General features: G+C 54.2%; 12 protein-coding genes across 12 annotated transcripts; 7 read left to right on the top strand and 5 right to left on the bottom strand.

Moving 5' to 3' along the window:
- Window positions 1-4: 4 nt before the first annotated feature.
- Window positions 5-1,214, top strand: BAUCODRAFT_87558 (uncharacterized protein; the record flags this gene model as incomplete). The annotated part of the gene is made up of 3 exons (XM_007677325.1): window positions 5-304; window positions 357-543; window positions 595-1,214. The coding sequence occupies 3 exons, from the start codon at window positions 5-7 to the stop codon at window positions 891-893; spliced, it is 786 nt and encodes a 261-aa protein (XP_007675515.1). The 3' UTR covers window positions 894-1,214.
- Window positions 1,215-1,524: 310 nt separating this feature from the next.
- BAUCODRAFT_435447 (uncharacterized protein) lies at window positions 1,525-2,625 on the bottom strand. The gene is made up of 3 exons (XM_007677405.1): window positions 2,223-2,625; window positions 2,122-2,174; window positions 1,525-2,069 (listed from the first exon to the last, which is right to left on the bottom strand). Exons 1-3 carry the CDS (start codon window positions 2,286-2,288, stop codon window positions 1,844-1,846), a joined length of 345 nt encoding a protein of 114 aa, XP_007675595.1. The 5' UTR covers window positions 2,289-2,625; the 3' UTR covers window positions 1,525-1,843.
- Window positions 2,626-2,630: 5 nt separating this feature from the next.
- BAUCODRAFT_147189 (uncharacterized protein) lies at window positions 2,631-3,212 on the top strand (the record flags this gene model as incomplete). The annotated part of the gene is made up of 3 exons (XM_007677404.1): window positions 2,631-2,736; window positions 2,792-2,837; window positions 2,891-3,212. The coding sequence occupies 3 exons, from the start codon at window positions 2,631-2,633 to the stop codon at window positions 3,210-3,212; spliced, it is 474 nt and encodes a 157-aa protein (XP_007675594.1).
- A 448-nt stretch (window positions 3,213-3,660) lies between these two features.
- BAUCODRAFT_435364 (uncharacterized protein) lies at window positions 3,661-3,995 on the top strand. Its single transcript, XM_007677403.1, has 2 exons — window positions 3,661-3,789; window positions 3,845-3,995. Exons 1-2 carry the CDS (start codon window positions 3,753-3,755, stop codon window positions 3,961-3,963), a joined length of 156 nt encoding a protein of 51 aa, XP_007675593.1. The 5' UTR covers window positions 3,661-3,752; the 3' UTR covers window positions 3,964-3,995.
- Window positions 3,996-4,970: 975 nt separating this feature from the next.
- On the top strand, window positions 4,971-6,343 carry BAUCODRAFT_435379 (uncharacterized protein). The gene is made up of 2 exons (XM_007677402.1): window positions 4,971-5,351; window positions 5,416-6,343. Exons 1-2 carry the CDS (start codon window positions 5,198-5,200, stop codon window positions 6,261-6,263), a joined length of 1,002 nt encoding a protein of 333 aa, XP_007675592.1. The 5' UTR covers window positions 4,971-5,197; the 3' UTR covers window positions 6,264-6,343.
- A 1,463-nt stretch (window positions 6,344-7,806) lies between these two features.
- BAUCODRAFT_68402 (uncharacterized protein) lies at window positions 7,807-9,537 on the top strand (the record flags this gene model as incomplete). Its single annotated transcript, XM_007677241.1, has 1 exon — window positions 7,807-9,537. The coding sequence occupies one exon, from the start codon at window positions 7,807-7,809 to the stop codon at window positions 9,535-9,537; it is 1,731 nt and encodes a 576-aa protein (XP_007675431.1).
- A 14-nt stretch (window positions 9,538-9,551) lies between these two features.
- On the bottom strand, window positions 9,552-10,974 carry BAUCODRAFT_68731 (uncharacterized protein; the record flags this gene model as incomplete). The annotated part of the gene is made up of 2 exons (XM_007677268.1): window positions 9,552-10,581; window positions 10,637-10,974. The coding sequence occupies 2 exons, from the start codon at window positions 10,972-10,974 to the stop codon at window positions 9,552-9,554; spliced, it is 1,368 nt and encodes a 455-aa protein (XP_007675458.1).
- A 524-nt stretch (window positions 10,975-11,498) lies between these two features.
- BAUCODRAFT_121527 (uncharacterized protein) lies at window positions 11,499-11,891 on the bottom strand (the record flags this gene model as incomplete). The annotated part of the gene is made up of 1 exon (XM_007677401.1): window positions 11,499-11,891. One exon carries the CDS (start codon window positions 11,889-11,891, stop codon window positions 11,499-11,501), a length of 393 nt encoding a protein of 130 aa, XP_007675591.1.
- A 57-nt stretch (window positions 11,892-11,948) lies between these two features.
- BAUCODRAFT_48463 (uncharacterized protein) lies at window positions 11,949-12,401 on the bottom strand (the record flags this gene model as incomplete). Its single annotated transcript, XM_007677158.1, has 1 exon — window positions 11,949-12,401. A coding segment is annotated over one exon (453 nt), but the record flags the coding sequence as incomplete, so codon positions are not given.
- Window positions 12,402-12,503: 102 nt separating this feature from the next.
- BAUCODRAFT_32744 (uncharacterized protein) lies at window positions 12,504-16,208 on the top strand. The gene is made up of 3 exons (XM_007676983.1): window positions 12,504-14,706; window positions 14,830-14,939; window positions 14,993-16,208. Exons 1-3 carry the CDS (start codon window positions 12,789-12,791, stop codon window positions 16,193-16,195), a joined length of 3,231 nt encoding a protein of 1,076 aa, XP_007675173.1. The 5' UTR covers window positions 12,504-12,788; the 3' UTR covers window positions 16,196-16,208.
- A 55-nt stretch (window positions 16,209-16,263) lies between these two features.
- BAUCODRAFT_435262 (uncharacterized protein) lies at window positions 16,264-17,133 on the bottom strand. The gene has a single exon (XM_007677400.1). The coding sequence runs from the start codon at window positions 17,018-17,020 to the stop codon at window positions 16,409-16,411; it is 612 nt and encodes a 203-aa protein (XP_007675590.1). The 5' UTR covers window positions 17,021-17,133; the 3' UTR covers window positions 16,264-16,408.
- Window positions 17,134-17,743: 610 nt separating this feature from the next.
- BAUCODRAFT_69323 (uncharacterized protein) lies at window positions 17,744-19,003 on the top strand (the record flags this gene model as incomplete). The annotated part of the gene is made up of 3 exons (XM_007677322.1): window positions 17,744-18,173; window positions 18,232-18,502; window positions 18,562-19,003. The coding sequence occupies 3 exons, from the start codon at window positions 17,744-17,746 to the stop codon at window positions 19,001-19,003; spliced, it is 1,143 nt and encodes a 380-aa protein (XP_007675512.1).
- Between the last annotated feature and the right edge of the window lie 406 nt (window positions 19,004-19,409).

Raw genomic sequence — 19,409 nt, 5'->3', positions numbered from 1 at the left:
CGTCATGACGCGCTTTCGACCGTGCATTGACCTGCATGCTGGCTCTGTCAAGCAGATCGTTGGCGGGACACTGACCACAGACAACACTGGCTTGAAAACGAACTTTACATCTGAGCATCCTGCGGCGTACTTCGCCGAATTGTATAAGAAGCACGATCTTTATGGCGGTCATGTCATCATGCTCGGGCCTGGCAACGATGCAGCAGCTCGCGAGGCGCTCGCAGCATGGCCAGCCGGACTTCAGGTAGGCGGCGGCATCAAGGACGCTAACGCTCGTCAGTGGATCGATGCTGGCGCAGAAAGGGTACGCTGTCAAGACAAATGGATGGATTCGGTGTGTTAACATGTCGCAGTAGGTGATCATTACTTCGTTTCTCTTTCCATCAGGTACATTCTCGCTCCAGCGTCTCGAATCTGTGCTCCAAATTTTGGACGAGGACCGCAGCAAGCTCGTCATCGATCTGAGCTGCCGACGTGTGGGAGACGGGTGGCGGGTGGCAATGGACAAGTGGCAGACTATCACGGACTTCGAGATCAATCGAGGTATGCACTCCTGAGTGATTGGAAGCCTTACCGCTCCGCTAACAGCGCCAGAAAATATTAGCATGCTTGAACCATACTGTAGCGAGTTCCTAATCCACGCAGCAGACTCTGAAGGCTTACAAGCCGGCATCGATGAGAAGCTTGTCAGTCATCTAGGAGGGATCTGCACGATACCAGTCACGTACGCCGGTGGTGGGCGCAACATTGGAGACCTGGAGCTGGTAGAGCGCTTAAGCAAAGGGAAAGTCGACCTTACCATTGGTAGTGCGCTCGACATCTTTGGCGGCAAGGGAGTCACATTCGAGGCATGTTGCGAGTGGAATCGCAGAAAGGCTGAGACCGCGCAATAACTGTTCGCATGCAGCAGACACGAGCCTACAAGCATCGCATAGATGAATCTCCACGTGTCGTATTGGTTCACCAAACCTCAGAACAGGTCCGTCACGCCCAGCAGACTGGAAGTTCCATCAGACCTTCGCTGCCTTGCCGCTTTTGGCAATTCTCGTTCAATCCTCGTCATCCTGCACCGGCTCATCCTTCACCGGCGTGTCCTCCTTCATCTTGTCCTCAACATCATCATGATCGAGCTTGCGCTTCTTCGGCGACTTTTCGGTCTTGGTCGGAGTCTTCCTTACCTTTTCCGGAATCTCTTCGCCATCCGCCGAGCCGTCACCTCCCGTCATGTCGCCGATCGTGCCGAATTTGTCTTTCATGCGTTTGTACTTGATTGCGCTAGAAGCCATGGCCAATGTCCTTTCGAAGCGCACGCTTGCTGTGCTGGCACTTACGCAGCTCCTTTTGATACAATGCCGCAGGTTTCCGCGACCTTGGCCCAATTCACCTACAAGTGAGCATTAGCGAATTGTCAAAAGCAGCTGATTTGCTTGGCTTGTCGGCTTACAGTGCCGCCGTTGGAGTTGTCAGTGCAGCAGAATAGGAATTGCTCATTGCTAATTGTCGCCATATTAGAGTCGTCTTGCTATGATTCGTAGCTTGAGATGGTGGGTACGGGTGTTGCTAGAAGCAAAGTAAAGCGACGTGAAGGCGTCTTATTCAAAGGCAGGAAGGTATCAACTGAGTGTTGTCGACAGTAGTCATGTGAAACGTGAAGATGGCCCACAACCTCAACCCTAGGACAAAGAAAGGTCACACGTCACCATACAAACAAGGCAACAGCCCAATTGCGCTGAGAGACCGCAGACTTGTAAATCAGCTTAAGGTTCTTCTTTCCTCGTGGACTAGCGAGGTGAGCATGACGACGTACGCCATTGAAGGACCCATGTTCAAGCATATCAGCACCCTAATTGTCGTTACCTGCGTCGCTCTCAGACTTCATCTCAGACTTGATCAGCTCCTGCTTCTCTTCGTCGTCTGCGTCATCATCCTGGACCTTGCGCTTCTTGGACGGCGTGCCAGCCTTGCCCACTGCCTTCGTGATGGTCTTCTGCTTGGTAGCCTCCGCCGTAGCTTCGTCAGACTTGTCAGCATTTTTGTTGGCGTTCTTGATTCTGTACATTCTGTTCTCACTTGACTCCCAGTCAGTCCAGTCAAAGGATATTGAGCTGTGAAGTGACTTACGCTGCCTTCGCACTCCCGAGGCCACACTTCTCGGCCACCGTGCTGAATTGCCACTGTATCCGTTAGTGCTGACTTGAGCCTGCAAATTGCGATACACTTACTGCACCATGCTTGTGCACCTCAAGCATCGTGAGCAAGAAAGCCACGTCGGAGATCTTGCCTGCCATGGTGGAGTAGTCTGCTGTGCTAGTGTAATACCCCGGTTGTACTGTCAAAGGTAGAGGATTAGGGCGCGGGAAGCAAATATGTCTGTGGAAGTAGTGTTGGGCGGTTTATAAGGGGAAGCAGGGGAATCGAACAAGGATCAGTAATGTGAGGGTGAAGGTGAAATTGCGGCAGCGAGGCTTGTGACTTGCGCCCTCGTGATCCAACCAACCTTCGTACTCCGACCCACCTTTCGGCTGCCTTGTTGAATAGCAAACCTTAAGACTGTTCAATCCACAACCTTCAAATCATATCAGAAGCGAACCACTCGTCGGAAGCTGCTGCAGACTCTCAAAGACTTCAACATGCCACCAAAAGCTGCGGAGGACGCTTCGACGGATCAGACCGGCGTCGCTATGGACGTGAAATACCTCCTCACGATCATGGAGCAGATGAGTGGAGACATTGACTGTGAGCAAATATGTCTGATGGTGTGTCTGTCGGAGCAAAGACTGAGAGCTTACAGGGGAGGCGGTCGCGAAGAAATGCGACCTCGTTTCGAAGGGAGCGGCGTAAGATCCGAACCCCCGTGAGATCATACCTGCTATTGACGTGCGAGCTGCAGGCAGAAGCGGCTGTACCGCATGAAGATCAAGTATGGATTCGACGACAAGAAGGCCGGAGACGCTCAGGACACGCCGAAGAAGAAGAAGGGTGCCTCTAAGGGACCGGCGAACAAGAAGCGTAAGGTCGACGAGACAACAGCCGACGACGGTGCGGACGAAGAGGCGGAGACTGTGAAGGATGAGGTTGAAGAGGTAGATTACTTTGTTCCGGGTTTAAGGACCGTCGTACTAACCAGCTTTGCAGGACTAGAGCCAGCAAACACACCGCGCACGTCGGAAAGCATCCACGGCGGGAACCTGACCAACGCATTCCGTCTGTGACGAGGTGATAGGAGGCTATGACAGCCACATCTACCGTATGCGCAAGACGAACGGGAGCACTGGGAGTGAGCTGCCGTTGCCCGCTCGTCTCGGCATAGCGTCTTGGCGGTTTCAGCCCGCTTCGACTTCACTCCATCGTCCGAGGTTTGTGTCTCCGTTTCCCGTCTCTCTGCGACCTCTCGTCCAAGATGCGCACGTGGCCCGTATTACAATTCATCGTGCGTACCTGGAGGATTGCGACGGCCCAAATGCAGAAGATGCTCCGCAATTGATTGATTTCAATAATTGAGCGTACAGTATAGTGACCCTGAGATGGCACTCGAGCTACCGATGCAGCGCTGTTGCCTGCCTTCATCTGTTGTCTGTAATACCTGCCGGCTTCCCTCCCTCGTCAAGTCTCGAGCTCTGATGTCTCTTTCGGCCCTTCTCCTAGCTGTATCCCTGCCCACCGGCACATTACGAGTCCTCATATCGACCCAATTGATTTAATAAACATCATTAGCAGAGGCTACTTGCAACCACCTTGCAGAGACAGACATCATGGCTCCTTCCGGAGAGCAGGAAATCATCTGGAATGGTGAGTATGCAACAATGGTCGGAACTTACAACTCCATCTCTAACAAGCAGCGTAGCGGCTAACGATCGCAAACTCTTGCTCGTAATCCTATCGATCCAGGACGTAAAGCCCGACCGCGAGGCTCTAGTGAAGGTTATGACGACTGAAGACTCCAAGCTTACTGCGTCGCCTTAGCGGCACGCCTGCGGAAGCTCAAAGCTATGTCGCTGAAGGACTACGGCATGACCACGGCCATATATTACGTATGACCTACTAATTCTGCGTTCCTCTCGAGCGCGTGTGACGCCGAATCTTCAGAATAGAAGAATTCGACTCCACGCGAGCGTGCCAACGGCCAAGATGGAAGCATCAATAGCGCTACGCCAAGTACGAAGGCTAAGAAGATTACCGTGGTTGACGACGAGGAGCTCAGAGAGGAACCTTCACAATCACCAAGTAAGCGGGAGGGGAAGCTGCAATCAAGGCGGAAGAGGCTGAGGGCGACAACGACGGGCTTACCTGAAGACGGACCGACATTCGTTGTTTCTGCTGGAGGATCGATGCCTACATGCTGCAGGACATAAGGAGTTATGAAGGCTATAAAGAACGCTACGACAGATCTTAGCAGTCGGACCGACGTAGGGATTATTTGCCGCTTGTGCAGCATGTTGCTCCCCGGCGGAAATCTGGAGGGTCAGCACAGACCGTGAAAGAGAGGCATGCTTAGGCCGAATCTGCGTATGATCCTCACGACTCGAACTTGTGCTCGGCTGGTTTGGCCTGCGGTGAACATCCTCTTGCAGTACCACTACTGGTGGAGGTGGCGGTCGCAAGCAAGATGGCTCCGTCTTGGCGATTATCAGGGTCACGTGTCGCATCCCCATGACTTCCTAACAGATCCACCAGCGGGTATGGACCCTGCATTACCTGCTCATGGGCTTACGCCATTGAGATGTCACCTGATCAAAAGGGAGCTATACCATAAGCAGCAGTATGCTTATTCACAGCTCGAGTTCTCATCTCAAAGTTCAGCAAAACCGGCTCACACGCTATAGCAACATCTTCGTGTTTTACCTTGACGATCGACACCCACCGCTGCATACACGACATGGCTCAGTTATGAGTTGGCCGCACGACTTGCTGGAACGGTAGTTGTTTTTTATTTAATACTGTCTTCAGACAGTCACCTCCATGATGTAGGTACACGTAGGGATCTGTCGTGTGGCACAATCGTGCCTTCTCTTCTTGGAATCCAAGCGGAACAGCGCTAGCAGCGCTAGTGCAAGATCAGAAGCTCTGACCATGACGCTAGATAACAACTTTACGGCACGTGAGCACGACTCTGCTACTTCTACCACGCCAGCCAGCAACAGCCTGTCCTTTGGGATTCAGCAAGCCATCACAACAACAAACACCAGCCAAGGCCAAGATGTCAGACAACGGTAGTCTCGACTTCAACGACTACGACGTCGACAATGGCGAAGGTGGCGACAACAGTTCCAACGGTGATACCAGCTACAAGGCTAGCCACAACAAGCCGAAGCGCAAGAGCGCCGCCGGACGCAAGCTTGTTCGTTGGGATCGTAAGTGCACGCCGACAGCGTTTGCCTTAGTGTTGGTCGAGTCCGCCAGCTGACCAGCAAACAGCCGACAAAGACCAGCTCATCTTGCTTGCGGTCGACTACGAATGCACCAAGAACGGTATTACCGTGCCATGGGATGCCGTAGCTGCGCATGTCGCCTCGTACTTGACCGGTGAAGGCATCAAGCAGCATCTCGCCAAAGTCTACAAGTTCCGCGTTGAGGAGGGCCACAAAGTCCCGCCAAAGCTCGATCGCAACCAGCGTCGTAAAACTTTGCCAAGCGCTAACAGCACACCTGCGCCCGTTCGTTCGCGTGGTGGCGGTGGTCGTGCTCGCGCTAGGGCTGCAGTCGAGCAAGGCGAAGACGGCGATGCCCCATACACTCCAAGCAAGCCAGGTCGTAGCCTGTTGTTCAAGAAGCCGGAGCCGACAAACAAGAGGGCCAAAGCGGCAGTGACAGTCACCCCGAAGATGCCAAGCACTGGCGCCCGTGGTGGTAGACGCAAGAAGGCTTCTCCGGGTGATTATTTCACAAACTCGATTGAGATCAACGACGAGGTGGTCTCGATCAAGTCAGAGCCTAACGACGACGATGCCTATTCTGCTGCACATTTCGTTGCGCCAAAGAAGAAGGCTCCGGCTCCGAGAGGCATGAAGCGTGGGCGCAAGTCCAAGACCAGGATTGACGATGAGGAGGACGAGGATGATACTGGCGTCACGACGCCAACGAAGAAGTCAAAAGCTGAGCGCGAGTTGCGCTCACTGGTGCCGGTCGATTACAGCAAGCAGCTCGTGCAGAATGAGGATGTCAACGGTTCCGATCTGGTGAAGCAGCTCAGTCGTAAGCGCAACAGCACGGCTTTCCTTGATTATTTGCTGACACTATCGAGACTCCTCTCACGGCAGCGGTAGCAACACGAACATGCAGCAGACGCACCACTTCGCCGCTCAAGACGGTGCGTTCCGTGGCTATCCATCCCAATCTTCTGCCCATGGCTACGGACACGGTTACAACAGTAGCCCAACCATCGCCGCCGAATCCTATCCGGGCCATACTGGTCACGACAATGCATCACATGATAACCTCTCCGGTAGCCAAGCCGGCTACAACATGCCCTTGGCTGTAAACCTGCAGATGCAGCCAGGCTTCAGCCACGGAACCATGCCAATGGCCATGAACATGCAGATGCAGCCAACCTTCAACCACGGAGCTCGCATGATTCAGAATGGCAACAACCACCTGGCCTACTCTCCGTACAGTCCTCACACCAACGTCTTCCACGGCGTGCCAACTCCCGAGCGCCCGCAGGCTTCTCAACCGCTGCAGTACGGCTACGTTAACACGCCTCTCACGCCGAGCATGACCCGTCACACCAGCTTCGATCGTAGCGATCCCGCGGTCAGGAAGGTGGACAATAGCGGGGGTGCTGAACCTGCGAATGCTGGCAGCATCTTCAGCGCCAGCATCTACGACAAGCATAACCTTGACGAGACTACCGACTGCAAGACTAACCCCGGTTCTTCTGATAACTCTCCGACCTCCACATTTGATCCCGGCTCGACGGGTGTCACTCCCCAAATGGCGCAAAGCGGCTTCTTGCAGCGCTTTTCCACCGCTGCGCCACCCCCAGGCTATAGTCACAGCTTCGACAGTAGTCTCGGCAACAGTTTCACCCACGCGGCCAATGTTGAGCCAGGGCTCATCGATTTTGAGGAATTCATGAATCAAGACCAATTCGATCATCCTCTGGGTTCCAGCGAAGGCATGGATCTGAACAACTATGGCAGCAACTAGGTGCCTACGCGGCAATCCCAGGCAGCACAAGGCAGTGACTTCCCTTTGATTGTTGTGCTTCTAGGGCGGACTTTCGCTTCCTATTAATTGGGAAGTAAGAGGACATAGGCTTGCTTCCTTTTCGGCCTGCTTCTGGCTTCCGCGGCTAGGACAAATCTGCTCGTCTACATCTAGCATTGACGACCCTCTGATGTGAACGGTTGCAGTTTGGAGATATAACTCCTCTTCTGACAGCACTCTCGACCAGCTGCGGCTCACGACGAAGAGGAGGGATACACTTCTTTGCATTGACCTTTCAGCACCACCACTAAAAGCTCTGCTTGGACATATTGAACATCTCATTTGATAACTTCGGTAAAACCTGGCTTTCCCATTGACAGATGCCTCCCCATATTCGCTAAATATTCAACATCCCTGTAGTGTAACGAGTTGTAGACGCATCAGATACCATGAGGCAATGTAGCTCCATTATACCTAGTGAATTTTCGACTTTACATATGCCAGCGGCTATCAATGCCTAAGGCAACCACATTCGCCTCCCATCTCGAGTGTCCTGGCTGTTGAACAACTGTAAAGTCTCGAAGCTGCACGTAAGGACTTTGATCTCTCGAATATCGTCCGTCTTCGGGGAACGCCACGACAATGGCGACTATGACGGAGATGCAGACCGAGACAGTCAAGAAAAAGCGCTTGCCCGCCGCAAAGATCGCCAAGCTGGCACCTGAGAACGAGCGGTACATGCGAGCATGCGCCGACGTCGCCAATGCTCTGGTCGAAGACTACGAGAAGTCGCAGCAGCCTGGTGGAGTCAAGAAAGACATCAATCTGAATGCGCTTCGCGGCCAGTTCGCGAAGAAGCACTTCCTATCGCGCCAACCGCCCTTGACCGATATCATAGCTGCGGTGCCGGAGCAGTACAAGAAGTATATCTTACCCAAGCTCATTGCGAAGCCGATACGGAGTGCAAGCGGTATTGCAGTGGTTGCGGTAATGTGCAAGCCGCACAGGTGTCCGCACATCGCATACACCGGCAACATTTGCGTGTATTGTCCTGGAGGCCCGGACAGTGATTTCGAATACAGCACGCAATCCTACACTGGATATGAGCCGACTAGTATGCGAGCCATTAGGGCAAGATATGACCCTTTCGAACAGGCAAGAGGTAGGGTTGACCAAATCCGCTCGCTCGGTCACAGCGTGGATAAGGTTGAGTATATCATCATGGGCGGCACGTTCATGTCTCTGTCTCCAAAATACCGGGAAGAGTTCATCAGCCAGCTACACAATGCTTTGTCGGGCTATCAGACCAACAATGTGGATGAATCTGTCATGGCTGGTGAACAGAGCACCACAAAATGCGTCGGCATAACCATCGAGACCCGCCCAGACTACTGCCTGCCTCCACACCTGACAGACATGCTCCGGTATGGCTGCACACGCTTGGAGATTGGCGTGCAGTCTCTATACGAAGACGTAGCACGCGACACAAACCGTGGCCACACTGTCAAAGCCGTTTGCGAGACCTTCGCAATGGCCAAAGACGCCGGCTTCAAGGTGGTCTCGCACATGATGCCCGACTTGCCCAACGTAGGTCTTGAGCGCGATCTCTTTCAGTTCCAAGAATACTTTGAGAATCCTGCTTTCCGCACAGACGGTCTTAAGATCTACCCTACGCTCGTTATTCGAGGAACCGGTCTGTATGAGTTGTGGCGTACAGGACGATACAAGAACTACACTCCAAACGTGCTCGTAGATCTTGTTGCAAGGATTCTTGCCCTCATTCCACCGTGGACCCGCATCTACCGGGTTCAGCGAGACATCCCTATGCCTCTTGTGACTTCTGGCGTTGAGAACGGCAATCTGCGTGAGCTTGCACTCGCACGCATGAAGGACTTCGGCACCACCTGCCGCGATGTACGTACTCGTGAAGTCGGAATCAACGAGGTCAAGCATAAAATCCGGCCGAACCAGGTCGAGCTTGTCCGGCGTGACTATGTCGCCAACGGCGGGTGGGAGACCTTTCTCGCTTACGAGGATCCCAAACAAGACATCCTTATTGCATTGCTGCGCCTACGCAAGTGTACTGAGAAGTACACTTACCGCGAGGAGCTAACAGGGCAGCCGACGAGCCTAGTGCGCGAATTGCATGTCTACGGCTCAGCTGTACCCATCCATGAGCGTGTCAAGGGCAAGAGCCAACATCAGGGCTATGGTACTCTGCTAATGGAAGAGGCGGAGCGCATAGCTCGCAACGAGCATGGCTCCAGCAAGATTGCTGTCATCTCCGGAGTTGGTGTCCGAGGGTACTACAAGCGCCTCGGTTATTGGCTTGACGGCCCGTACATGTCGAAGTGGCTCACGAATGACTATGATGGTAGTGATGATGATTGATGAACGAACCTCCTTCAGCCCATCAAATAAGCATTCACGCTCTGTAAGGTCGCGCGACTCGGTGCTGCATCAGGCATGGACAACATAATCCAGCTAAGGCGATGCTTGATCAGGGTCTTTCCAATGGACACCAATTCATGTCCTGGATCGAAGTCGCCATGCTCGTTGCAGAGCCGACAGATTATGGCAAGGGCAACACCCACTGCTAGATCTTTGCCGGTATCACACGAGATCAGGATTTTGCTGTCTGGCTTCGCAAGCATTGAAATGAACTGCAACCGAGAAAGTTGCGCTCGAAGATCTCGGCTGCCAAGTTTACCGGCCCGACAAACCAGCTGGATGTACTTCCCGTTGCTTGAACCAGCAATCAATTTGTCGGCAGCTGCACAAGATATGAGCAGATCGAAAGCGTGGTGATGTTGCCGCGCAGAGGCGTTGTTCGCAATGAAGATATTGCGCGTCGGCTTGACCAGCTTCGGGTTAATGATGTGAATAGTCTTGTCTTGCCCGCTTACCAAGTCTCCGATCACAACTGGCAGATCATCCCCGGGAGTCTTCAGCAACTCCGCAGCGTGCGCCCAAAAACTTACTGCATCCAGACCCAACGCCCAGCTTTCGCTGTCGTCTGCGGCGCCTTGCACATAGTCCGGAGAAGCCACAACATATGGGTCTGCCGAGCTTGCGCTGCTGGAGGCAGTGCAGAGTACGATTTGATGATAGTTCTTGTTCGCTGATCCTGCATCAGCATCTGGACGTTGTGCGGGAGTGAGCCATTGTACTTGCAACGGCTTGTTGCACAACTTCGACCTCAGGCTTGCAGTGTCAAGAGTCAGGCTGCGGAGGTCTGCGGCAAAGGCAGGTAGCTGTTCATCGATTTGCGCATGCTCAGAGTTCGAGACAACCTCTGGTGGTGTCCGCAGGGCGTGCGCGTCCGTTCGCTCTGGAAACAAGACGCGGTTCAGCACTGTGACCCAGATTGGAACAGTCTTCGAGAGCGCATCTGGCATGCTTTTGCCACGCCGCGTGGAATCGACTATAATACAGCTAGTCTAATCTTTAGCCACCGTCTCACCTCGTCTCTCAGACAAGTGCAACATACCCGTCATGTGCTCCAATAATATCAAGCACCTGCAGATTTAGCCTTCGTAGACTGAATGCCCATTGCCCATGATGTCCGTCAGTAGATTTAAAGTATGCACTTCCGGCCTTCAGCACGGGCGGAATGTACCAGCTGCCGCATCGCTCGTTTGCGATGAGTGGCAGCTTCAGAGCCTCTGCGACCGACTTGACGAATTTCGCATCGTCGTATATTGAGCGAAGACGGTTCGATATTGACAAATTCGATCGCTTAAGCTCGCCGAGTATGTCGTGCCAACCCGAAGCTGCGTTGGAGAAGATGAGGTCAGATTCCTGAAGAGGTGATGTAGGGTCAGGCATTGGTTGGCAAGGACTCGTAATAACTCGAGTAATATGCATCAGGGCGAATAGCGAGGCGAAGTGAAGTGGCGCGTCTTTCTGCAAGATGGCCTTAGGCACTAGTGATGGCAAGTTCCGGACATTGGTTGGTGGAAGACAGCACTGAGCCGATGTTCGAATCCATGACTTTGCAAAGCAAGAAATCCAGGTCCGAAGTCTCACATCAGGATCTGTTGGATAGCTCGTAGAACACTCTGTCCACGCGCGAGCAACCGCCTGGCTTTCCGAGCGATGAGCATAGAAGGACGCCTTGCAAGGGCCACCTCGTATGCACCAGAGATGCAACAACTATGCTGGAGTTAGCATATACCTTGACGCGCCCAAGCACATATTATAACACACCATTCCGACCGCGGCTTGTACCCAGCTTCTCGGTTAAATGGACCTGTTCGTTTGCATAATGGGTGACTGGTCGTATGGCCGGAGGTTACAGTTGGTAAGAGGCAGTGCTCATGGACGTTCACAAGGTTACTTATGTTGTCACGTCACTTCTTGAAGAGATCGAGCAGTATGTTTCGCTGCGTGGGCGGAGCTGCTTGGCCGTGGCTTTGGTGAGCGCCTGCTGGACTTGGCGAGCTACGAAAGAAGTCGGTATCCGTCGAAGCCGTGAATCGAGCGGGTTCCATGCCGGCAGGCGGGATGTCAGGTTGGTTTGTATGAGATGCAGGTTGAGGAGCAGCCGGTGCACCACCGAACAGTTGCAGCAAATCGAGCTTTTGACCGACCGAAGGTGGTGGTGCAGGCGCTTCCTGCTCCACCATCTCCTCTTCCTGCGCCTCAGCGTTGCCATAATCGTCTTCTTCTTTGAGGTGCTCAGTATGGCCATTCGCGCCAGCCGCCTGGAGCTCCGCGGTTTCTCTGGCAATCTGCGCCTGCATCGCACAGCTTTGAATCGTCTGCGCTACAATCTCCCTCCTGCTCACTTCGCCAGCTTCATCTTCGAAGATCCAAATGCCATATATCTGTGGTGTACCCTCTGAGTTCAAAGCCTGTAGTATGACATACTCCGCTGTGATCTCCACATCATCTGCGCTCACCAAGTCTGTGATAAAGTTGTCGAGGCTTTTGCGGTTAAGTATGATTGCACTGTATCGCGCCGTTCCGGCCAGCTGGCATACGAACAGCGTACCCTCGATGCCACATTTCTCCCATTGTGAAGATTCCGTGGAGAAGGTGTACAGAACGGCAAATGGAGCAATAGACAAGATATGCTCAAGGTCCGGACTATAGCGGCGTAAGACTGTCAAGTTGAGCTCTGTATTCGTCCGCACCGGTGGGGCTTCCAGAGAAGGTGCCGCATCCGATGGGTTTACGGTATCGGTGTCATAGTCTGTGATGGGTTGAGGCTCTAATTTCGCGTGGCGGCTTGACTTTCGCTTGGATGGCATGGCCAGCTCAGTTACGAGATAAAAGGGTGGTGAGTCGAGATTGGGCGGAAGCTGGGATGTCTGTGAGCGTGGCTTTCTTCACACATGCTGCGACTACCTAAGGGCGGGTTCGATACACAGAACACTTCATGTCCACTTTCCTGAGCCGCATATCAGGCCAAGCTCAAGCTCCAACAACAAGCTTCTGCGCGTGCAGTGGTGGCGTCAACGTGCAGAAGCGGATCGGCGACCCGCAGTGACGGTACGCACATCTGAAGGCGCAGTCGACTACAGTATAGCCAAGTCCAGACCATGTAACAATATGCGAGGCGGCAGCAGACCCTGCGAGGTGTCCATGTTGTTGAGAGGTTAAGCATTGATCATAATGCTTGATCCTACAAACCAGTCATGGCCCGACGAAGCCAGGATACAGCGATCACGCGATCACGGACGACGAGCGCTTCCACGACGGGCAGCTTGATGCAAGATGTACCAGGAGCGTGGCCGTCGAGAACCAGTACCGAAGAACAGCCTAGGTCAGATTGGGCGAGTCTGTCGCAAGCGCTTCATGCCCGGCGAGCAGAATACGTCCGACAGAAGCAGGTGCGCATCAAAGTTGGGACGTGGAACGTTGCGGCCTACAAAGGCACGGTGAAGGATCTGGCTGGTTGGTTCGTCGAAGGCAAGGGTGTTACCGAAGCTCTAGCTGGTCTAACCGTCAACGACCAGACGCAGTCTCACGGTCACGATGTGCCGGTGCACTCAGGCTTAGATGAGAGGGAAGATGTTGCTGCGCAGGAAGCACGCTATGCGCGGAAGCAATCGACTCTCCCAAGGAACGACCCTGGGAGTCTGCCGGGCAATGATGATATCGGGCTGTATGTGCTAGGCCTTCAGGAGGTCGTAGATATCAACAGCTTCACCGAAGCCCTGCGACCCTTCACCGACCCGGTCATTGCGAACAAGTGGAAGGATGCTGTCGCCACTGCACTGCCCGCTGGCTACACCTTGGTTGCGGAGCAACAGCTCATCGGCATGCTCCTGCTCATCTTCGCTTCACCAGACCTTGCCAAAGACGTAAGGAGCGTCTCCACAACTTCCGTTGGTACCGGTATAGCAGGCTACATGGGCAACAAAGGAGCCGTCACTGCTCGTATAATTCTGGGCGAGACTACTCGCTTGGTCTTCATCAACTGTCATCTTTCTGCCGGCGCCGACCCTGGAGCACTGGAACGCCGCAATTGGGATGCGGCTCAGATAGTCGCGCGGACACGGTTCGCACCGATTACAGATGCAATGGAGCTTCAGCAGACTACTGGTGAGCAAATTGGTGACGAAGATTTTGCCTTTTGGTGCGGAGACCTGAACTACCGTCTTGAGGGCATACCTGGTGATGATGTGCGCCGTCTGCTCATGCTACATACAAGGAATGAGTATGATCTCAGCCAGCGATCTGCGCAAAAGATCGAGAACGAACTCCAGAGTGCCACTGCTTCAGTAAAGCGGCGAGTTGAGGACCGCTTGAGCATCTCAAGCACTACAAGCAACGAATCAAGGCTAAGCACAGATAGCCGAACACGCCATGCCAGCACACCGCCTACAATCGTGGACGAGATCGCGGCTTCGGAAGATCCTACTTCCCTCCAGACTACCATCTCGTCCCTTCTGCCGCACGACGAGCTTATTCAACAAATGAAGGCTCGGAAGGCCTTCCATGACGGGTGGCGTGAGGGTCCCATCAACTTTCTGCCAACATACAAATACGATGCCGGCAGTGTAGGAGTCTTCGACTCGTCAGAGAAGAAGCGCGCTCCATCATGGTGTGACCGCATTCTGTATCGTACACGCCGTGATCGACTCGCTTACGAAGCCAAGATTAGAGATGAAGAGCTCGCACGACAGCGGGACGAAGAAATGAGAGCCAATGGCACAGACCAAGCTGGACAAGACGAGGAGATCCTGTATGACTACGACCCTGATACGGATGGCGCTGAGGCCAATGATGAATATGACGAGCATGATGATGATGGCGCCAACCGGGTGGTCACGAATGCAGGCTTCGAAGACGAGATTGTGTTGGAATACTACACGGCGCACCAGCGGGTGCTCTCGAGCGATCATAAGCCGCTAGATGCTGTTTTCAAGCTCAGATATGACTGTGTAATTCCTGAGCTGAAAGCGAAGGTGCATGCGGAGGTGGCAAAGGAGCTTGACAAGGAAGAGAACGAGAGCAGACCATCTGTCACGGTCGTCGTTGACAAGCACCGCGACAGCATGGAGCAGTCAGATGAGGACCCGGCAACGTTTGAGGGTGTCTGGCTTGGCAGTAAGTGGTTATGCGCAACCCCCGTTTGGTAGTCACGTTTCCAGAGATGTGTTGGGAACTACAGCAGCCCTTTTGCACGTGATGCGGTTGGTGAAGGGCAGTGCTGACGTTTTGATGCTCTAGATGTGAAATATGCGGTGGGCAAGCATAGAAGCTTGACAGTAGCCAATACAGGTCGCGTGCCCGCTACATTCCGTTTCATCGAGCGGCCGGTCGCAGGAACAGCGCATACGGTCGGTTACTAGAAGCCTGGTTTCAGGATATTGCAGCTGACGAAACGCTGTAGGGCGTCGCACCAAAATGGGTCAACCTTACTATAGACGGGGTCGAGACTGCAAGCTCGAGCAAGTCTACCGAACCTATTACGCTCGAGCCCGGTGACACGTGTGCCGTGGAGCTAGAGGTACGGATCTGGGACGTCAATACCAGCCACGACCTCAACGAAGGTCTCCTCGAGCTGGATGACATCCTCGTCCTTCGCGTTGACGGCGGCCGGGATCACTTCATCCCAATCCGTGGCAATTGGTTGGCCAACAGTCTCGGTCGATCCATTGGTAGGCTAACCCGCATACCGGAGGGCGGCATCCGCAAACTGCAGCGGCAGCGACCGGATAGCAGCAAGAAGAGCCCAACCTCACCCGCCAGCTCGAAGTCTGTCTCGCCTACGCTCTTGAAGTTCCCACCTTCGGCCCTGGATAGCCTTCCTGTGAGTGCAGCCGCTCCGCGCTTGCTTCCGCTGCTGACGCGGGCCATAGAAGAGTTGAGCATCCAAGTAGTGGCCGAATGGGACATGACGCATTCTGCCGGCGATAACGCAACCGCTGAAGAAAGCATACCGCCGTGGAAGCGGTATCCTAGCTGGCCTTTCGATAAAGCTTGCTGGACAGAAAGGGACACACAGCAGTGGCAGGAAGCTGTGGGTGATGCCTGTAATGCCATGGACTCGGACCAGCCGGTCGAGGCAAGTCTGCCGCTGGAGCTGCCACGTCTGCAGCGGCTGTATGTACTGGCAGCTACACTGATGCTGTTTCTGGAACAGCTGCCGGATGGAGTCGTGGACGCAGAGCTCTGGTCGCGCATCGACGCACATATGGCTCACGCGGAGAAGCTGAAGACCAAACCGTCTGTCGACGACCGACGTTTAGCTGTCCTGGAAATCATGGCGCAGATACCCAGCCACAGTGTCTGCCTCATTCTTATCACCTCCATGATTGAGCGGGTCGTGCAAGAGACCGCGGCACCACAGCGTCCGGAAGAGCATACGCAAAGTTCGCCAAGGAGACCCGGAGGGAGTTTGCGGCGGATGACGGGGTTGGGTAGGCTGCCGGCAGCGGCTGATGGGGAGCCAGCGAGCCACGCAATAGCAAGGGTTTTTGCCAGTGTTGTTGTGAAAGCACCAGCACCATCTTCCGAACGGGCGAAGGTCTTGCAAGAGAAGCGGAGGACTGAGATGCTTGAGCTGTTCCTGCGCAAAGATGAGCCTGGTTAGGTTCACATTCGGTCTATTCTACGGTCAGTGATAAGTAGTCTCATTACTGGTGACACAGCCTGACTTACTGCTGAGCAGTCCGGTCCCTCTGCATGATGCTGCCGTCTTGCCAATATTCGAGAGAGTTTCGCGTAGCAAAGACACCCAATTGCGGGAATGGGCAAGGTGTCCACTGAAACGTAAACAATCATTGAGGCGAGCAGATCCTCTCAATCAGAGTTTGCTCGACTTGGGTCTAACGAAAAGCGCCTCGCAGGTAGCGCACACGATCTCCTTACCCCCGTCGCCTTCACCAAACTGCCTGATCTCCGCCTGCATCCACTCCTTGCGGCCTTCCTTCTTCACATACTTGGCAGTGACGGCAAGGCTACCGGGCGTCCGCACAGGCGCCAGATACTTGATATTTAGAAAGACGGTGAACGTGCCGCTACCAGTAGGTGCCAGCTCACCATTCGTCAGGCCTTTACTGGCCTTTTTCGAGTACTCCCAGTCTAGGTTGGTAGCTTGCAGAATGCCCATGCCTTCATCGAGGATCGTGGCAACAATGCCTCCATGCATGATATTGGCATGACCTTCTAGTCCGTCTCCGATGAGCAACAAGGTTGATACTTCGTCGATGCTAGTGTCTGTCTCGGAAGGTCGTTTGTATATGGAGACGCAGTTCGCGATGGTTCGACTCGTCTTCAACGTCTCTGCGTAGAGGGAGTCTTTGCCATCTCGGGAGACGCGAGACCCAACCGGAGCGCAGACTATGTCCGGTTGGTTCAACAGTGCCGCTGCCCACGGTATGCGCTGGAACACGGCTTCGCTGTCTTGAACACTCATTTTGCTTTCTCTGAAGTACAAATACTTTGTACAACGAAGCCCTCACATCTTGCCGTTGCTCTGCGGCGCCTCGGCCGCTGGCCATTGAAGCGACATGGTCTGAAGTCCAACCTCGGCTTGCCGGATCCTCGGCGCGAGGACGCGGCCATTGGAGCGGTGAGTCAGCAAGCAGAACCGAAACTCCCGAGCCACCACCCTTTCAGCTCTCTCATACCCATCTGGCATCGCTACTGCATCGCCATTGTCCCGCTTTGGGCTACTGAGCATCGCGTCCACATGCCGATATGGTCGCCGCGTCGAGCTCCAAGCTGCCCTTTAGCCAAAGCTGACAATCCAGCCGCGACGCACGCAAGGGTGCTACTTGCTGACACCTGCAGCTTGCGGCTGCCCCAGGTTGCTGACAGCAATAGTCTGTGGCAGCTTGCGGCTCTAGTGCTGACAGCGCAGGACAGCAAAGGCGATGTCTGTGCGGCTATGCACCTCCCCACCGCCTCACTCGCTGGCTACTGCTGGAAGAAGGCATGCCAAGCGATAAGGTTAGTACGGCGAGCTCGCCGAGCTGACATTGAACCTGCGTGGTGTCGTGGTAAGGCATCGTCTCCTGCTTCTCCCTTCTTCATAAGCACAGTGTTCGTCAGTCACTAGTATGACTGCCGTTCAAGGCGACCTCCTCTCCTTATTATTCATTCCCGTCCTTTCTTGTATACTCTCGTAGAAGCAGCAATGACCTACAACCACGGCCTGATCTCCGCGCTCAAGACTTCAGACAACCTCTTCAATGGCATCTACTCCGTCACCTCCGTCACCGTCACCATCGCGTGTGCACTCGCACTCTACAACGTCTTGGAGCTGATCCTTCTCATCCTGACAACCTTCCGCCGGTTTGGGGGCCTGTACTTCTGGTCTCTTATCGTGGCAACTTGCGGGATACTGCTGTACACCATCGGCGTTTTGATCCTGTATTTTCAGTTCAGTGCACAACTTACCGGTCTTGCAATTAGAGTGCTTGGCTGGCCGGCTATGGTGACGGGGCAGAGTCTGGTGCTGTACTCACGGCTGGGAACGGTGCTTGGGCGGGGGTACGATAACTTGAAAAGGGCAGTCAAGTGGGTTATTATTGTAGATGCTGTGGTGCATCATTCTGGAACTATTAGTACGTACTCTCATTCCGACTGGTGAGGATGCAGCAGGACTGACAGCACTTTCCGCAGTCCTGACCTTTGGCGCATACTACGCTTCCCCTAGCCACGCATGGATCCACGCGTATAACACTCAGCACAAGGTCCAGCGCACCTTCTTCTGCGTACAAGAGTGTCTGCTTTCCGCACTTTACATCTGGCGCGCGATTGACATTCTGCGGTCGTCTCTCGTCCTGGCCGAGAAGCGGAGCCAAGTCCACTTAGTGATGTTCCAACTCATTGTTATAAGTCTGGTCATTGAGGCGCTAGATGTGTATTTGCTCGTTGACGAGTACACGGCGCTGTAAGCTCAACTGAGTCCATGAGGTATGCGACAGTGCGGAAGGGCTAATAACGATACAGGCAAGCCATTAAGCAAGCAGTCAAAGCTATGGTGTACAGCATCAAGCTGAAACTTGAGTTTGCCACTCTCAATAAGCTGATCGACGTAACGGAGAGCCGCAGTACGGTTGGCAGGATTATTGCTGTTGCCGACCACGCGGAAAAGCACGTCAATCAAGCACCCGTGCGGGGTCTGCCCTTCGACAACAGCCGTCGCAGCCCAGAGCCCGACCTTGAGAAAGCGAGTGGTGACGCCTCGATCTTAGTGAACAGCGTCGTCCGGGCCCATCCGCAGGAGGTGCGCACAGCCACGAACGGGGCGTTGAGCGTTCCGCAGCTCCCTGCAGCGACGGTCGAAGAACGAAGCCGGCGACGGACTATGGACGAGGATCTCTACGCGGGTGCTTGCAAAGCCGTTGCTGGACAAGTGGAAGCCCATGGGACCGACACGGAGGGAGACTGAGTCTTACGAAGGAACAGGGACCGTTCAAGTACACGGATAGAGATGGTCTTGACCGCTCGTTGCCCTGGTCGGTGAGGACGGTGAGCCGCATCAAACTCTGAGGTTCACGTGCAGCGACTGCAACACAACGTACGACGAGAGGCCGAGCCGGTGCGATGGCGAACGGGGTGTCATATCAGCCAAAAGCGCTATGAGAGGGAAGCTCGGACTGGTAGAGGTAAAGGCAGCGCATCCAGTCTGCGGAAATTGGCCAGGGCGAGGTGCATATGAGTAGCATCTAGTGCGATGCCGAGAAAGGTCGTTTGGAAGTGACTTCGTCGATAAGGGCGGATCTACGTAGCTACGACTGCAATGCCACGAGGTCCACGGCTCATAAATGGTTATAGTTCGGGAGGACTTCGTTGTC

The sequence above is a fragment of the Baudoinia panamericana genome, assembly GCF_000338955.1.
Source record: "Baudoinia panamericana UAMH 10762 unplaced genomic scaffold BAUCOscaffold_5, whole genome shotgun sequence".
NCBI classification, from domain to species: domain Eukaryota; kingdom Fungi; phylum Ascomycota; class Dothideomycetes; order Mycosphaerellales; family Teratosphaeriaceae; genus Baudoinia; species Baudoinia panamericana.
Note: the sequence above shows the minus strand (reverse complement) of the source record. Positions and strands in the feature narration are given on the sequence as shown.

Bases quoted from the DNA above. Each gene is read 5' to 3' on its own strand.
- BAUCODRAFT_435379 (XM_007677402.1), top strand. From the start codon at position 5,198: ATGTCAGACAACGGTAGTCTCGACTTCAACGACTACGACGTCGACAAT. The intron at 5,352-5,415 runs GTAAGTGCACGC...ACCAGCAAACAG, and splicing joins CAAGCTTGTTCGTTGGGATC to CCGACAAAGACCAGCTCATC.
- BAUCODRAFT_435262 (XM_007677400.1), bottom strand. From the start codon at position 17,020: ATGAGTGTTCAAGACAGCGAAGCCGTGTTCCAGCGCATACCGTGGGCA.
- BAUCODRAFT_32744 (XM_007676983.1), top strand. From the start codon at position 12,789: ATGGCCCGACGAAGCCAGGATACAGCGATCACGCGATCACGGACGACG. The intron at 14,707-14,829 runs GTAAGTGGTTAT...TTGATGCTCTAG, and splicing joins TGAGGGTGTCTGGCTTGGCA to ATGTGAAATATGCGGTGGGC. The intron at 14,940-14,992 runs GTCGGTTACTAG...GAAACGCTGTAG, and splicing joins TCGCAGGAACAGCGCATACG to GGCGTCGCACCAAAATGGGT.
- BAUCODRAFT_435447 (XM_007677405.1), bottom strand. From the start codon at position 2,288: ATGGCAGGCAAGATCTCCGACGTGGCTTTCTTGCTCACGATGCTTGAG. The intron at 2,175-2,222 runs GTAAGTGTATCG...TAACGGATACAG, and splicing joins AGGTGCACAAGCATGGTGCA to TGGCAATTCAGCACGGTGGC. The intron at 2,070-2,121 runs GTAAGTCACTTC...CTGGGAGTCAAG, and splicing joins CTCGGGAGTGCGAAGGCAGC to TGAGAACAGAATGTACAGAA.
- BAUCODRAFT_435364 (XM_007677403.1), top strand. From the start codon at position 3,753: ATGGCTCCTTCCGGAGAGCAGGAAATCATCTGGAATG. The intron at 3,790-3,844 runs GTGAGTATGCAA...CAAGCAGCGTAG, and splicing joins GCAGGAAATCATCTGGAATG to CGGCTAACGATCGCAAACTC.